The 16897-nt window shown below is 52.9% G+C and overlaps 2 protein-coding genes across 4 annotated transcripts in view; one reads left to right on the top strand and one right to left on the bottom strand.

Moving 5' to 3' along the window:
* The window catches only part of MRTFA (myocardin related transcription factor A), an 88612-nt gene extending 84535 nt beyond the window's left edge, over positions 1 to 4077 (top strand). For both annotated transcript variants that reach the window (XM_086752451.1, XM_086752445.1), the window contains one exon: positions 150 to 4077. In XM_086752451.1, coding sequence (XP_086608577.1) covers positions 150 to 649 — 500 coding nt within the window. In that variant the 3' untranslated portion in view covers positions 650 to 4077. The remainder of the gene's footprint in view (positions 1 to 149) is intronic.
* Positions 4078 to 4838: 761 nt separating this feature from the next.
* The window catches only part of SGSM3 (small G protein signaling modulator 3), a 32028-nt gene continuing 19969 nt past the window's right edge, over positions 4839 to 16897 (bottom strand). For both annotated transcript variants that reach the window (XM_086752463.1, XM_086752472.1), the window contains exons 11-22: positions 16692 to 16746; positions 12952 to 13079; positions 12488 to 12643; positions 11885 to 11939; positions 11420 to 11469; positions 9461 to 9613; positions 9291 to 9361; positions 8889 to 8937; positions 8494 to 8579; positions 7999 to 8121; positions 6460 to 6520; positions 4839 to 6062 (exon numbers count right to left, since the gene is read on the bottom strand). In XM_086752463.1, coding sequence (XP_086608589.1) covers positions 5979 to 6062; positions 6460 to 6520; positions 7999 to 8121; positions 8494 to 8579; positions 8889 to 8937; positions 9291 to 9361; positions 9461 to 9613; positions 11420 to 11469; positions 11885 to 11939; positions 12488 to 12643; positions 12952 to 13079; positions 16692 to 16746 — 1071 coding nt within the window. In that variant the 3' untranslated portion in view covers positions 4839 to 5978. The remainder of the gene's footprint in view (positions 6063 to 6459; positions 6521 to 7998; positions 8122 to 8493; positions 8580 to 8888; positions 8938 to 9290; positions 9362 to 9460; positions 9614 to 11419; positions 11470 to 11884; positions 11940 to 12487; positions 12644 to 12951; positions 13080 to 16691; positions 16747 to 16897) is intronic.

Raw genomic sequence — 16897 nt, forward strand, 5'->3', positions numbered from 1 at the left:
ACAGGCACAGGACGAGCTTCCTTATCCCAGGTGGGGGTAGTGATGGCTCCGTCTGGGGGGTCCCTTTTGCACTGCTGGGTGGGAGGGATCTTTCTGGTGTTCGGCTAAGCTTTTCCTCACCCTGGCCTGCCTGTTTGTTCCCTGGACAGAGATTTCTGCTGACTTCAAGGATCAGTCGTCCCCAGCTGGGAAAGAACCACCCGTGGCCCCAGCCAGCTCCCCACCGCCCAGCAGCCACCATTCCTCAGAGCTGGCGGTGCCAGTGTCCTTGGGGCAGCCGGTGCCCGTGGGCCGGCTGGAGGACTTCCTGGAGAGCAGCACCGGCCTCCCGCTGCTGACAGCAGGCCACGACGGGCCGGAGCCCCTGTCCCTGATTGATGACCTCCACAGTGAGATGCTGAGCAGCTCGGCCATCCTGGACCACCCGCCTTCACCTATGGACACCTCGGAATTGCACTTTGCTCACGAGCCGTCTGGGGGCATAGCCCTGGATCTGGCTGAGGCTAACTTGGACAGCATGGACTGGCTGGAGTTGCCGGGGGGGCCCGTCATGAGCCTGGCTCCCCTCAGCACAGCGGCTCCCAGCCTCTTTTCCACAGACTTCCTTGATGGACACGATCTGCAGCTGCACTGGGATTCTTGCTTGTAACTCTGTGTGCAGAGACTGAAGGGAACGGGAGGGCACAGGCATGCAGGGGGAAGAGGCCAGTCAACCAAAAAAAAAAAAAAAGAAACAAGCTCCTAGTATTTGTACTCCTCCCCCAACACTGTCCTTCCTACACGAAGCTGGCGGGGTGGCAAAGGCAGACCGGCTGCTCGAGTCACTGCTGCTGAGGAGCAGAAGAGGCTGCAGGAGCTCTGGGGCTGGTGGCCTCCTGTCCCCTCACTGAAGCTTGACCCAGCTTGGGAGAGACCCGGGCCGGCAGCTCCTCTTCCTCCAGGCAGGAGCAGCGATGGCAGCGCGTGGGGCGCAATGTGGCCAGGCACAAGTTCCCTCACGCCTCGCAGCGGGACACAGCATGACTAGGCCTGAGCGCCGTTTCCAGAAGCAGCACCCCACGCCTTGCTGGGATTGGCAAATACAGGGGCGGTGTGCTGCCCCAGCTCCGTCGGTTTAACAGTTGCAGAAGGGGATTCCACCTCTGGAGCAGGACGCAAAGGCGGGAGTGCTGGCTGGGGGCCCGGGACGGCTTCCCTCTGCCCCACGTGCAGTCTGGCAGGGGAGGGCCTGATCTGCCCCAGGGCTGCGAGGAGCTGGGCAGAACAGGCACCTTTTCCGAATGTAGCCAAAGGGAACCAGGGTTCCCCACCAACCTGGTAATGTCTAAGCTGGTTTCCCAAATATTGCTGAGCTTGGCAGGGGCCTGCCTACTTGCTTCACTCGCTTTGGGCTGCAAACCAGATTTTTTTAAGGTGCTAAAATCCAGGTCCTTTTATGTTAAATCTGTCCTTCACTGCCCCAGACCGCTGGCTGTACCTGGGGCCTCGCCTCCGGGCACATCCCAGTCCCCTCAGCTTCCGCAGCACTTGCGACGTCCCCAGGTGAGCGAGGGAGCCTGTGGTGGGGACAAGAAAGTGTCCGTGGGTCCTGGGGAGCGCGTGAGGGGCACAGCCGGCAAAGAGCAAAGTGAAGTAACATATCATGAGGGGCCACGTGCAATCTCTCTGCTGCCTTCAGCTGTGCTGCTGCCTCCCTGTAGCAGGTGCCACAGTGGAAAGAAGCAGCTGGGGAACGTCAGCCCCAACAGGCAAGGAAGGGGACGTTGTGTGGCACAACGCAGGTCCTAGCACAGTCGTGCAACTGTGAGGGCCCCGTTCCAGGGAGAAGTGGGAGCCTGAAAGCAGTAACAGGCAGCTGCCCACTGCTCTTCCTTCCCTCCTGGCCCACGGGGAAAAGGCAAAAGCAAGTGGCTGCTTACTGTGAGCAGCCACCCTGCGTGCTGTCAGCTGCTGACTGACGAGGGGCGGATGAGTACTCCAAGCCCCGATGAAGCTATTCCTTCTGCAGAGTTTTGTGTAGGACACACAGGCCTGTGGCACTCTCTCGTGCTGTTATTCTGGTCACTTTTAAATTCCTGTGTTTGTTAGTAACTCACCGCCGTATTTACCAGGTGAGCCACAGCCTCGCTGTGCCCCATGCGGCTGCCCCCGTCCCCCTGCCCGGCGTAGCTAGCTCTGCTTGGGAGGGAGGCAGTGGCTTTTTAAATTGTAAGTGGTGACCCTGCTCAGGTACTGGAAGGAGCAACTGCCATCTTTTTTTAGTAGCTCCTGGAGGCTGCTGTCCCACCTTTCTTTCCCCCTGGCCATGCTGCAATGCTGCCTGTTGGGGAGCGGGTAGCTGTGGGTGGGCACATGCTGCTTCCCTGCCCCTTTGGTACCTGGAGTTCTTCTTGGGGACACCTTGCCACAGGGGTGTGGGTACCTCTGCTCCATGGTGGGGCAGGTGAATGCCAGCCCCGCATGACCTGCTCTCTCTCTGCCACTAAATGGGCAGCCAGGTTGGGGTCCTGCCTGTTTTGCAGCTGGGAGAAATGCCTGCTTTCCTGAGCCCTGTTTGCTTCTTAACTGCATGGGGAGCCACCACTTTCTTGATCATTTGCCAGAGGAGCCTGCTGGCAGCTTCCTTCCTTTCTGCCCCCTTCTCTCCCCTCTCCTGCCCCGTTCCTGAGTTGTAAGCAAGTCAGAGCCTCTTATCTGCCTCCCTCCATGTCTACGTTGGAGTGAGAGGATAACCCCCTTCCCACCACCCTACCCCTGCCCCCGCCTGCTTTCTGTTGCCCAGCCTACAGTGTCATGTCCTAAAAAAATCAGAGTAACTAACCCCTTCCCTCCTGGTGCAGCCCTGCTCCATTTTGGTGGTTGTGCCAAGTGTCCTGGGAGCAGTGAGTGGCATTAGCACTCACTCGCCTTACAGAGCTCCCACCAGCTCCCCGCAGAGCAGCTGCCCAGCCATGGGACCAGGTGGGCACAGGAGGCAAGTGGTTTCTTAGCAGGAAAGTACTGGGGGGGGGCGGGGGAGGGGGGGAGTGGGAGGATCTGTCAAATGCAAAGGGGAAAAAGTGAGGCTGCCTGTTTGTCAAGCAAAAACAGCTTTTAGCCCACACTGAGCAGTAGCCCCCACTTACACCAGCTGTGTGATTTCTTTTGTACAAATCATTACAAAGCTGCAACCAGTAAATAATGAAATAATCAGCATGCAGCAAGCACGCAGAGGAAAGTGGGAGCGCTCTCCCTGCACTCCTGGCCTGACCCAGCCATGGCTCCTCGCACTGGGCCGGGCACCCTGGTAGTTGTTGGCAGAGAGATGCCAATGCCTGTTAGTGATTGAGCCCTTCCCTGGAGCTGATGGGGAAAGGCTGCGCTCACAGCTGCTCCCTTTCGCCTTTACCCAGTTCCTCCCTCATTTGTGAAACTTTGTAGGAGTTTAATTACGTTAAATTTGCCCAAGGTACTTGAAATTGGCTGATGGGCTTAAGAGCCCAGACAATACAGAACCATGAGCCTCACCTCCGGAGGAAACCAGCTACCCTGCCAGAGCTCCTCTGCACAGGGGGCTCCTGCCAAGAGAGCAAGCCTGTGCCCAGGGGCAGCGGGAAAGATGGTGCCTCAGCCCAGGAAATTTTAGAAAGTCTTTTCCCCAAGCAGTGCCCAGAGCAGGCCAGCCCAGTTCTCTGCTTTCTTACTATTATTTGTTTGAATAATAGTTCAATAGTTCTTTGTTGGAAGAGGTATTCCCTGGACGTACATTTTTGCAGCCACTGGGAAAAACAAAGTCTGATGTTCTGCCTCTACCTTGAATGTAATCCTGAATCTTTCTGCTGTAACCACTACTTGTTTGTAACGTGTATTTGACTAGCACGCACTCTCCCTTCCACTATGCAGCAAACGGCGAGGGGTGGTCGGCACCATCTGCGGCAGATGGTGTTGGGGCATCAGATCCAGAGCGAGTATTCAACTGGAAAAGGATTAAAGTGACAAGTTAATGGGGGAGAGAATGGATCTTTAAATTGAATTATTTTTTCAGTTACAAATATTTGAAAAAAAAAAATCCATTTTATTAAAAAAATTCCAAACAGCCACGTGCTCAAAACCTTCTCTGCTATGCTGGTGGGAGGGCTTGGGGCCACTCTGCCTTCTCCAGCTAAGGGTGGGTGATCCCTCTGGGTCTTTCTCAAACCTGAAAAAAAGCAACATGCCTGGTGGTGTCTCATCTCTTCTCGGCTGCGGGGAGAGTCCCTGTGTGATTGGAAAGTACCTGCCATGCAACCAGAAGTAGATCTTAATGTAGGAGAAGCACAGGCAGCTTTTACAGCCTCACACAGCCCAGTAGGCTGGTGTGGACCTCAACTGTTCCAGTGGGGAGGTGATACTGCAGCCTTCCTCAGCCAGATGCCAAACTGGAATGACTGTGCCTGAAAACACTAATGAGCCCATGAGCCTGGGCTTCTGAACATGGTTCTCCAGGGGCCTGTGCTGTTACTGTTCCACTTCGCAGAAGAGACTCCCTTTGCGAAGGGCCCTCCCCTTGCAGGGTCCCCGCATCCCTTCATCTTGTTGGAGCCTCCTGGGGCTCTGCTGCAGAGCTGCGTTTCGGGGAGGGCTGGTGGCAGAGAGGCAAGGCAGGGCTGCGGCTACTGGCAGCACAACAGCTCCTGTCCCAGCCGCTGCCTGGCCCTGTGGCCTGGTCAGAGGCCAGGCTGGTGTGAGGAGCCCCCACAGCAACAGCGCAGGCTGAGCAGAGGCCAGCGCAGAAATGGGGTCATAATTATCAACTGGCAGAAACGAAGGATTAAATCTAGTCCTGGCACTGTCAAAAAAACAAAGGCAAAGCCCAGCACTCTCCCAAGATACAGTTTATTTACAAACCCACCAAATAAAGGAAAGTAAGAATCTAGTGTCATTTCATGAGTAGTTTGTGCTCACAGACAAGCGCTTTCAGTAGAAAGTCACAGACTCCATATCCAGAGCCACCACCACAAAGCAGCAATTCTCCACTCCTGACCTGCGTCCCCGCTGCCACTGCAGGGCGAGCAGGACGAGGTAAGTCTCCCTGAGCCAGCTCCAACCTGAACCCCATCCTGAGCTACAACAGTGCCAAAATATACACGTTCCTGGAGTTAATTTACAGCTTTTTGGTTAACAGTAAAAATCATCTAGAGACTAAAATGACAGCATGAAACACTCTTCTTTAGGGGAGGGGGGTTTTTGTCTGCTCCCAGAGGAGACAAAGCCCATCCCCTACAGCAGTAACAGCCCGGTGCAGTCGGGCACCACTTGTCAACACCCCACAGGCCAGCGCCAGGGAGGCGGGATGAGGCTGATGCCGGTTCCCCCTTCTCAGCCCCGGCTCCGGGTCAGAGGAACTTGTCCAAGTGCTTCAGGTTTTGCCATCCCTCTCCCCGAGAGAGGCGAGCCCTCAGCTGGCACGGGGCGGGGGGGATGTGCTATCCCGTACAGCAGTGAGCGTCTCACCAGCCCGATTCCACTTGCACCCACAGTCCCACCTGCCAATGGCACCAGCTTTCACAGATCAAAGCCACCCCGCGAGGGCTGCCTCTTCCCCGCAGCCCCGGCAGCACACTCACACACCCGGGCAGCTGCTGGCCCGTGGGGCAGCATGCGAGGTGCTGCAGGCCAAGCTGCTCCCCCAGGCACCGAGGGGGAGGCAGGGCTGAGGCGAGGAGAAGATGGGAGTGGCAGAGATGGGGAAAGCTGGGAGGGGGTACTTGTTTTTGTGGCCAGAACACACACGTCCCTTCGCAGCATCACCCTCGCCCATCACCTCCCTCAGGTCTGCAGCTCGGCCTCTCAGCCCTGCTGCCGTGTGTCCCAGGTGGCCTGGCAGCCCCCTCGAGGGGGGGATTTTGTCACAGATACAAGTGGGTGGGGTGGGCGAGGGCAGGAGGTGAGACACGATAGGGTAGGGGAGAGGAGTGTGTGCCATTGAGAAGGTTCCCCATGATGGGGCGAGGTGGGGGTCACCCATCTATGTCCCAGCTGAAGAGATGGTGCTTCACGAGCATGTCCTGCACCCCTTCCTTCAGTGGCTTCTTCTCCTTCTCCTGCAGGATGACACAGAGACCCAGGTCAGTGCACCGCACCCACAAAAGCGGAGGCTGTGCCTGCGGGCAGAGCCCAAGTCCCCCGAGGTCTCCGGCACCCAGACAGAGCAGCTTTCTGCACTTCCCACCTCCGTGCAGCTGAAACAGGGAGAGGCCCTGCGGTTCGGAGCACACCGGGGAAGGGAGGGGCCTAACATTTCCTTCTGCCCCAGCCAGGCAAGGGGCAGGCAGCACCCTCTGCCAGCACTGCCACCCAGCTCCCGTGCACAGCCTGCCCTGGCAGGGAAAGTGGCCCCATCTGCAGCCTCTGGCATCGGCTCAAGGGGAGGCAGAGGATGGGCTGGGGCACAAAGCTGGGAGAGGAAGGTGGGGAGAATGAGAGATGCCACCTACTCACCTCCCTCTTTATTGGCAGCTCCCAGTCCTGAGAGAGACTGAAGGCAAATTTGCAGAGGACTCTGCAATGGAAGAGAGCGATGGTAACGCACACCCAGGTCACACCCCCAGCCCACACCCACAACTGCTGCCCCCAGGCACACAACTGCACCAGCTCCTCAACTTGCCCCGGCACACAGCTGAGCTTCCACGGATGGATATCCCTGTGCTGCACTTTCAACACCAGCCACTCATCCCCTGTTCCCCACTCCTCTTTGGGCTTCACATCCTGCCAGGCCCAGGCTGGGAAGAGAAGCTTGAAGATGTGACTGAAGTGCAAGCCCTGCAGAGCCTGACACAGCAGCGCAGGGAGGCACGGGCAAGCCCCGGGCTCTGCCACGCTGCAGACGCATGTGGCTGAGAACCGCACCCAGCTGGCAATGGCAGGGGGGTGTGTGTGTTGGAGGGAATTTGCAGGTTCCTCTCCAGAAAGCAGAATCCTGCCAGTAGCACCTCAGAGTTTCTGGACTCCTCCCTCTCTCCCTGGGGTAAGAGAAGTGTCCTGACCTCCATGCACAAGTGCCATATGGGAATGGCACACAGAGCTCCCTCCTGGACCTGGCTCTAAGCATCCCTGAGACAGGGATGCACAGCTCAGACCTTGTGGCTCTGGGGAAACTCCTCTGTGGGGGTCTCCTTGAACTCCAGCAGCAGTGAGGGAACAGAGGCCCTCCACAGGAAGCTGGCTGGGAGAAATGTGGCAGAAGCCTCCGCTCCTGCTCCACACAAACCCGTGCACAGCCATGAACCAGTCCCGCTTGGTCCTTCGGCTGTGCTGAACGACCACTGTCCCCATGCTGTGAGAAAGTAGCCATGGAACAGCACAGCACAGAGGTGGAGGGGACTCCCTTCCCCCCACTAAGCAGCAGCACAAGGAGAACAGGGACGTTCCCACTGGGGCCAGAGAAAAGCGGGTGGCACAGACAAAAGCCAGTTCCTGCAGGATGGCAGCAGCAGCGGCTGGAGTGGTGGTGGGCGTGAGCAGGGGTTTTGTTGTGTGTTTCCCTGGGACTGGAAGTGGCTTTGCAGAGCGCAGGAGGGCCAGGAGGAAGCAGTGTGGATGCATGCCCTGGGCTCCCAGCGATGCGCTTTGTGCAAGCTCAGCCGCGTTCAGCCCCTGACGCCACTCCCTCGCACATTCCCTGTTCCCCAGTGGCTGGCAGAGGACCTGGAGAGCAGGGGTTGGGAAAGGCACCCCCAGGGTAGGTGCAGGGCACAGCAGGAGGCTGCTGGCAGGCAGAGGCTGCTTGCTTGTTGCGACAGCGTCCGGGGAGCCAGGCTCTGCTCTTGATCAGGCAGGCGCAGTGCATCGCATTAAACTGTCTAGACAGTTGCTGCTGCCTCAGCACGCAGAAGGAAATCTCTGCAGCAGGGATGTCTGGGCAGCCCACGCTGCGACTCGCTGGAGAGGGCCCAGAGCCAGCCATTGTGAGGGCCACCTCCTGCAGAGGAGGAGGAAATCCACTCCAGACCCCAGCAAGGCCCACGGGGACAGACTCACCTCAGCTCACACTTGATCTGCACCCAGCCGGGACTGCGCAGGAATGACCAGGGATGGAACCACTTCTCCACAGTCTGCAGGCTTGAGCACAGCACCTCTAGCCACAGGTGCAGCACCTGCTCGCTGCAGCGATGGGGTGGAGGCATGTTACTCGGCTGAAGGCAGGCAAACAAGCCCTATTCCTTTGGGACAGTCTACTTTCAGCCCAAGCCTTGACCCCAGCCCACAGTCCTGTTCCCACTGGGGACAGGATAACCCAGTAAACTTGTATGGGCCGCTCCATGCAATGATTGCTACTCCTTCCAGCCAGGAGCCAGGCCAGCACGATGAACAAGAAAAGAGCAGGTCCCACTCAGTGGCTGCAGTGGGAGGGAGGAAAAAACCCTGTGGCCTAAGGTAGATTGAAACAACTGCTGCCCTTCAGCCTGCTCTGCCCCCTCCCAAGCTCCTTGCACCCCCTCCTCCATCCTGGGTTATCAGGACCGGATGACTCACTTGAGTCCGACACAGATGAGGGAACGAAGCTTCACATCCATCTGTGCATGTGCAGCATCGTGTGTCATGTTCACAGCCTGAACCGCCTGCAGAGTGGGAAGATGTGGTTACCATCTTCTCAAGCTTAGCCTTAGGCTGGACTGGGCAGCCCTTTCAGCAACACAGCCAAATGCTCCCCTCCCCAGAGCTTCCCACCCTCATCCAGTGCCACCTGCTACCATCAGAGGGGCCGAGCCTTCCCAATGGCTTCACTTTCTGCTTCTCCCCAGGCACCTGGAGTCTCTACTACTTCCCATCAGGGAAGGTCTCAGAGACTCTCAAGCATTTCTAGAGAAGGCATCACCCCCCAGCAGCCCCCATGGGAAACTTCCCCAAATTAGGAGCTGGGCACTCACCCGGTAAAGCAGCTCCTCTGGAGTGAGGACTTTGCCATCCTCATCGAGCCTGCAAAGACCACAGCAGAGTGCTAGTGAGCTCCAGAGCCCCCTTGGGGACAAGCAGGCCTTTCCCCCTCCATACCCCAACAGCTCCCTTCCTCCTGCTGAGCCCCCAGGTGACCCTGCAGCCATGAGAGAGCAAGATAACAGCCCCAGAAGAAAACACAAGAGCGCAAGGAAGGGGGCAAGAGTCAGCGCCAGGCCCAAGCCAGCACGGACACAGCAGCCTGCTGACACCACGCTGACAGGAGGATGGGGCAGAGCAAAACCTTTCCCGAAGTGGAGAGCAGCAGCAGCTTGATGAGCACGCAAGGAGGAAGGCACAGACCCAGTCGCTCTGTGTGAACAAAGCGGCCTTACCTGTACGTCTTGCAGAGCACAAGGCGAGAATACACAGAGTCGAAGTCCCGTTCCACTTCCCGGCTGGCAGCCTGGTGAGGCAGAGGGACGGTCACTACACTCTGCCCTACAGCCCCCTCGCCCCAGCCCTCTGGCAACACTGGCCCACGAAGGGAACTGAGACACCTCACCTCTTCGATGAACAGCCAGGGATGGCAGGCACCCCCCAGCAGAGACGGCTTCTTCAATCCATGCTCAAATATGGACTTCAAGGCTGGACACAGCGTCCCTCGCACCAAGTCTGTTACCCCTTCTGTGACGGAATCATCTCCAGCGATGGAGTACTGAGGAACACGAAGAGCCAGCTCTCAGCATACTGGCAAGCGGGGCAGAGCATGGAGGTGGTCTGCTCACCTACAGCTTCTCTGCGCACACCTCGTCCACTCCCAGGTGCTCACCAGCCCCCTCCCTTAACCCCTTATACTCTTGCTGGCTCTTGCATAAGGCACCATGTTCAGTGCTACTCCCCTGGGATTTGCTGGGACACCAGGACCCTTGTGCATATGTGCTGCCCAGAAGACTACACAGGTGACCCCCAGCACCATCCTGGCAGCGTTCAGCACGTAGGAACTGCTGCAGTTTGGTGCGATGCTGACTGAGCTAAGGTAAGGAGAAGGACTTGTGCTGAGGGTCTCTGAGACTGTAAGCTGCTAAAAGTCAAGGCCAGTGGGGGTAGGTGGGAATTCCCAGGTGAGCTGGTGTACCACTTCAAGGTATCACCCTGACAGGCTGTTAGCATGAAGGATATTCCAAATTTAGGATGAGTGGGATCCTCTCTTTCCGCAGTTGGGAGAAGAACTGCTCAGCAGTACAGGGTGTGTTTATACACAGAGAGGTGATCTGCATCTAAGGAACCAGCCCTGAGAAGGGGGTGAGGAAACAGGTGAGATGTCAATAGTGGCATCTGTCTAGGGGCTTCTCTTGGGGTCTCAGGTCAGCCTTTGAAACCTACCTCACTCTCCAAATGCTGAGGAGGAGAGGGAGAACAGGGTCTTCTCCACTTCCCCTGCAAATTGCTTAGGCCAACACGTGATGACATTTGCCTCCTATCTGTTAACTCAGCCTTGGGGCCATATTGAGGCATCTGCTCTAAATAGGTGGCATCTCATCACTGCTGGCTGCGAGAGGAACTGAGACAGAGTGGCCTCTCAGGCATAGCTGCTCACGGACAATCCACTGTGGTGACTGCAAAGCATGAGTGGGATCCACAGGCACAGCCTCAAAGGAGGAAGAGAGAACAGGGAGCAGGCAGAAACACTCCCCACAGGACCCTGCTGCGTACCTGCCTGCTGCTTTCAAAGCTCATCTCTAGGGGCCTTGCAAGCCCAGGCACAGAATCACAGAATGGTCTGGGTTGGAAGGGACGTTAAAGATCACCTAGTTCCAATCCTCCTGTCCTGGGCAGGGACACCTTCCACCTGACCAGATTGCTCAACACCCCATCCAGCCTGACCCTGAACACTTCCAGGGATGGGGCATCCACAACTTCTCTGGGCAACCTGTTCTGGTGCCTCACCACCCTCACAGTATAGAATTTCTTCCTTGCATCTCATCTAAATTTGCCCTATTTTAGTTTAAAACCATTACTCCTTGTACCATCACAACAGGCCCTAGTAAAAAGTTTGTCCCCATATAAGTCCCTGTTAGGTACTGGAAGGTCGCTATCAGGTCTCTCTGGAGCCTTCTCTTCCCCAGGCTGAACAGCCCCAGCTCTCACAGCCTGTCCTCATAGGAGAGGTGCTCCAGCCCTCTGATCATCTTCGTGGCCCTCCTCTGGACTTGCTCCAACAGGTCCATGTCCTTCTTACACTGGGGGCTCCGGAGCTGAACACAGTAGTGGAGGTGAGGTCTCTCAGCTACCCCCTGCAGCCCTTTGGGGCCCTCATTCTCCACCTGCTCAACATCGGGAAGTTGAGCAAAGAGGCTTTGGAAGATAAGCTGCCTGATCACGTTGCTGAGTGCTCAATAGCCAGAGAGAGCAAACAGACTCAAGGGAAATACACAGCTCTTTTCAACTATGTTTTTTCAGCTACAAAACGACTTTTTAAATGTTGTTTTTTTGTTGTTGTTGTGTTTTGTTTTTTCGTTACCTCTTTGCTCCGCTCATCCAAGATCTCCACAAATTTGGCTGGAAACCAACCTATAAAGAACAAAGAAGTGAGTCTGACACAGAGAACCCCCTAGCACAGACAGGACCAGAGCCCAGTGGAAGCTGCGAGTAAATCAAGAGTTCATGGGCTCCAGCTCCAAAGGAGGAAGCAAGGACCCTCAAAATCACAAGAATTAAGGCAACTGCAAGAGGAAGCCAATTACAGGACACTGCCCACAACCACCCTGTGCCAGGAGGATGGAGCCTGAACTTGCTGTTTGCAAGAAGTAACCAGGTGGCTGCACCACTGCTCTCATTCCCTGCTTTAACAACTCCCTTCTCCCTGGCAGATGCTCCAGGTAACTGGCAGAGCGTTTGCTAAAAATGTGCCAGAGCAGTTGCTGTGAAAGAATGGATGCTCCACATCCGGCCCCACTCTCCCCAGTGCAACCCATCCTGCTCTCACCTCTCAGTCCATTCAGCTCTCCCACCCAACAGTGCTCATCCTTCTGGGAAATGATCTGAAAAACAGGGAGTGGAAAACACCGGTTGAAGAGAGTGCAGGGCCAGGAGGGTTACAGCTCTGTGTGTACAATGAGGAACTGCTTTCTTCTCAACTGTTTTGCCAATGTTCTCTTCTCACATGGCCTAGGGCCTTCAAGGGCAAAAAGCCACTGCAAACACAACGCTATCCCTGTTTTCCCCAATTTCAGATGGCACATCCACAGCTAAACTGCAAATGGGTGCTTTTACAGTCTTACCACAGCTTAGTGTGCAGTGTTAAACCAGCACGCAGGGTGGACCAAATCAATCTTTTCCTCAGATGTGTGGCAACCAGGAAAGGGACCTTGTGATTGCGTTGGGAATGACCCAGAAGACAACGCTCATAGGAACATAACTGCCTCATCCCCAGGCAGCCCCTAGAAAGACCAGCTGCTTTCCTTGGACTCCCAACTGAGCTCTGAGCTGATCTCCTTCCCTTTTTCCCTGCAGTAGAGGCAGTGCAGTGACCCAAACAAGTTGGGTGTGCACGGTCTTGCCCTGGTCCCTGTCTTGTAGGCTGACGCACCGTAATGATGTCATTCTTGCGGAAGCCCAGCTCGTCGTCATCATGGCGCTCAAAGTCCAGTAGTGCCTTGGCTCGTCGTCGCTGGTTGCGGGAACAGGCCACATAGTTCTCGTGGTCCCGCTGGTGGCTCTCCATGCTGTAGTCTGGAGTCAGATCCTAGAACGCATGTGGATGAAGAGCAAAGAGCAATGAAAAGCAACAGATGACTCCCAGCTGATCTGCCAAAGCTTGCATGCCCCTGTTCCCAAACCTTTTCCTTCTCCTAGCAGGCAGACAACCTCTCAGTGCACCCCTTCTCCACCAGGGATGGGTTGAGCAACTCTCACTCTCTACCCGTTACCCTTGGCATGTTCTTCCTTGAGCCCATGCACTCCAGGAGCATTTGAACAGCCATGTCCTGTGGTGGACACTCAACACTAATGCCTGGACCAAACAGCAGTGCAGATTCAGCTGTTCCCACTCACAATGCTGCAATTCTTGGGATCCACACACTGGAAGTGCCGTGCCACCTGGAGAATAGCCTCACGCAGGTCGGCCACCAGCTCTGTCTGCTTGATGTTCTTGGCTTTCAGTGCCTCCAGATCATCATCTCCTGGGGGAGCCCATACAGCCAGAGGGAGGGTGAGGAAAGAAAAACAAGTATGAGGTATTTATTTTTTTTTTGTTAACGTTAGAAATCACTGATTCTACAGAAATCAAGAAAGCCTGACATTAGAAGTGCCTACACTAAGGCAGGTACTTACTGCCAGTCTATTCAATAATATAAAAAAACAACACCAATTTGACTGTCTCAAATTTTAAGGAGCTGGTATTTCAAACCACATATGGAACTGGAAGGTGTCATCTTTGATCTGTCTAGACAAGGCAGTATACCAGGCTACCACATAATACTTTAGAGAAGTGTCTACGCAGTATATAGAGAGCTGAATGGTGGGACACAAAACTAGGGAACTTTCAAAAATTCTCTTCAACTGAAATTCTCTTGAAACCGAAACAGCTGTTTGTTGAACTACTTCTGATTTCTGCACACCTCACAGCCTGAGAGCATATTCTTCACTGAGCCTCAAAAAAGATTTGAAAAACCAAGACAGCCCACTTTCTTGTGTCAGCCTAGAAGTCAGAGACATGAGAGAAAAGCCACCATCTACTTAAGACTTTGACCTCCCTAAGAACCAGATTTCAAAGGCTTTGAGTGTATACAAATGGTCATAAGCACAAAGTAAAAGTTACCGAAGTATCTTTCAATGGTCACTCATTCCCCCAGGAATTCTGACAGCCTGTCCCCATTAATTTCTGCAGAAAGATACCTTATGGGATGGATTCTTTAGACAGTTAATGTATCTGAATGCCTTAAGGATTGGGCACATGATGTTTGGGAACAATGAATCATTTGCTTCTTTTTAAAAAAAAAAAAATTAGTTTGTTTTAAATTCAAAGTGCATTTTCATCCATCTGTTTTTTGCTCTCTAACATACTGAAGATGTGGCAGTTCATTAACAAAATCAACATTTAAAACAATGTATTTTTCAGTGAACTCCAGTTTTTATACAAACACATCTTTAATGCAAGACCCAAGTAAATCATTGGCTAGCAAATCAGTACTCTGCTTATCGTCTAACAGCATTACAGAAATCAATATGAATAAAGTGTGGCCTGAGCTACACAGCTGCCGCAACAGCTATGTATACATGAAGCTTCTGCTTATTGAAAAGTGATTAACAGTATCTTAACAAGTCATCCTAATTAAAAAGACTAAAACTTTAAGAACATAAATAGAAGCACAAAATCTGATTTAAAATTATTTTTAGAATTGTTTGCTATTTGCTAAATTACATTATTAGAGAATCTGACACACAGAGCTTAAGAGAAAACCAAACTTTGCCTCTGGACTAGAAAAACTGTAGGGCATACTTACTCCCAGTGCAAGCAATGAAAATTAACAAAACCTGCTCCTCAGTGGCCAGGGGTAGGAAATAGAGGATGTAAGAAGTCTCACTACAGATTCAGAGATACAAAGACTGTAAATAGATAGGTGATCACGTAGAGAGTGGGGATTCCCAGAAAATTCACGTTGCTAAAACAGAATGTGACTAAAGAAGAAACAGCTCAACCACAGCCACGCTAGCTCAGTGGGCTGCCCTCATTTACATAGTTCATAGATTTTTTTTCTGTCATCATTCTGTCCCTTCTGGTTGAAATACCGGGCTCCTCCTTCTGTACTCAGATCAATCTCACCCAAACATAAGCAGGAGATATGGGAAGCAAGTTCTGCACCCACCTACCTCAGAATATACATCATACAGAGGAAAGCAACTGGGGTTTCCATCAGATTTACTTCGCTGCACCCAATACGCCTGCATGTACATTTCCAAAACAGGAAACCAGTGCAGGATCGGCCGCATGTGGGGAGGCTCTATTTTGAGCTTGCGAAGACTGACTAGCTGCACACTTGTGCAGAGGAGCACTAGCTCTCCTTCATTTCCTTGTTGCAACGCCCGTCCAACAGGAAAAGGGCTACATGCACATCTTTGTCTCCACCAAACTACCTTTCGCCATTTCTTCTTTCTATTTCTTCATTAGAAATCTGGTCCAACTCCTTGAATCTCAGCCAGGGAAAGCCCTGGCCGACCTGATCTAACATAACTGAGTCTGGCTTTGAGCAGGTTGGACTACTGAAGACATCTGAAGGTCACTTCCATCACAGCTCCTTTGATTCTATGACTCCTGTCCAAGTGACTACTAAACCTGCATTCACTCTAAGGAAGAAGAATTAAGTTCTGGGTAAGTTCTTCCTCCCACCCAGACAAGGGCTGTGTACCAGCTTTATACAGCGACCATCACAGGCAGCACACTTTACTTTTAAAGTTGTCTGACAGTTCCCAGGACAAGGTGAATTTATCACATCCAAGCTTTCCTTCCTCTCACTTGGGCTGAAGTTTTCCATTCTGGTCATCTGCTGCAGGATGATAACTTCTCTATTTTAACCAATGTTTTAATCACTAAGAATAATAAGTAAAAACATTGACAGTGACTGTACAGAAACCCCACTAAAATGAGAAAACACTATCAATCACTTCAGTTCTACCACTGATACATTTTGAAGCTTGAACTTAAAATTTATCTTTGTGCACGGGTATAACTTGCTATCACTTTCATAAAGCTACTCCAGCCTGGTCAAGGAGATTCTCTGAGACACAAGAAAGATGCAAGTTTCCTGCCAGTTCAGTCTGTATTGACTGTATGATAACATTACATACAAGAGGTCTAAGTTTAGGTTGCACAAGCAACTTTCCTGCATTTCTTCACTTCTGCATGCTTGACTTTACAGCTTCATTTATCTTCTACTGTAACTTTTACACGTGATGCTCTATGTGCTTGTAGCAAGCCTGTGACAATATATCAGCTTCGTGGAGAACATCAGAAAACCTCTTCTCTGAAAAGACCAGTAAAATCCAGTTTTAGATTTATTCAAGCCATTTCAACCACAACATGAATACTATTTGAACCCTGTAAATTCAGTATGTTGCCGTCCTCCGGAAGAAGTTTCTGTGGTGAGATGTGGCAATTTCAAGAAAGCAAGGAAGGTGATGACAGTGAGGCTTACAATAGAAAGGGCTATTATGGGGTCACAGAAGCAAGTTACTGTTAAACCCATGCAAAATCTATTCTGGCCCTGTGCTTTCTGGACATACACAGGCTTAGCTCATAATCAAAGAAAATTAAGACTCAAAAGCGTTCACAAAATCAAACTCTCAGAGTAAGGGGGAACATCAGTGATGTTTGCATTTATAAATTTTGATGAGTGACACTGGGCCATCCTGCCATGTCTCCAATCTTCAGAGATGTTAATGATCTGAGCAGACTAAGATCAGGAAAGTACAACATCCAGCTTGTGGACTGCATATGGTCTGCCAGAAAATGTGCTTGACCTGTTGGTCAGCGCAGGAAGGACATTACAGCTGGGCTGAGCTGCAGCCCGCTGCTAGTCACCATTTAAGGAGTAACCATCTAACCTAGAATTCACTTTCTGAGCTCAGACTAAAGCAAGCAAGTAGAAAACTGGACTTCATCCCTCTCATTCTTCAGTTCTGGCTCTCTTCTCTCCTCTTCCTCCATCCCAGTGCTTCCCTGCTTTGCTCACTCCCCTCCCTCCTAGGCTGCTATATCCATAAGCACTGCATGAAAGGCACAGGGTTGTCCCTACCGAAAAGCAGAGAGGTGATGCCAGATTTCCTGCGCTGAGTCCTGCGCCGCACAATCTGAGGGAGAGGGAAGAGAGAGAACAAAGTGCAGACATTAGGACAGATTTCAGAAATAAAATAAAGCAATCCTCCACACAGGTCAACTCTGGGCAAGAGGTCCTCACAGTTACCCTCTGGAAGGGGCAAGCAAGTGAACCAGCAATTTTAG

This window comes from Chlamydotis macqueenii, chromosome 1 (assembly GCF_036417535.1).
Source record: "Chlamydotis macqueenii isolate bChlMac1 chromosome 1, bChlMac1.mat, whole genome shotgun sequence".
In the NCBI taxonomy this organism is placed as follows: domain Eukaryota; kingdom Metazoa; phylum Chordata; class Aves; order Otidiformes; family Otididae; genus Chlamydotis; species Chlamydotis macqueenii.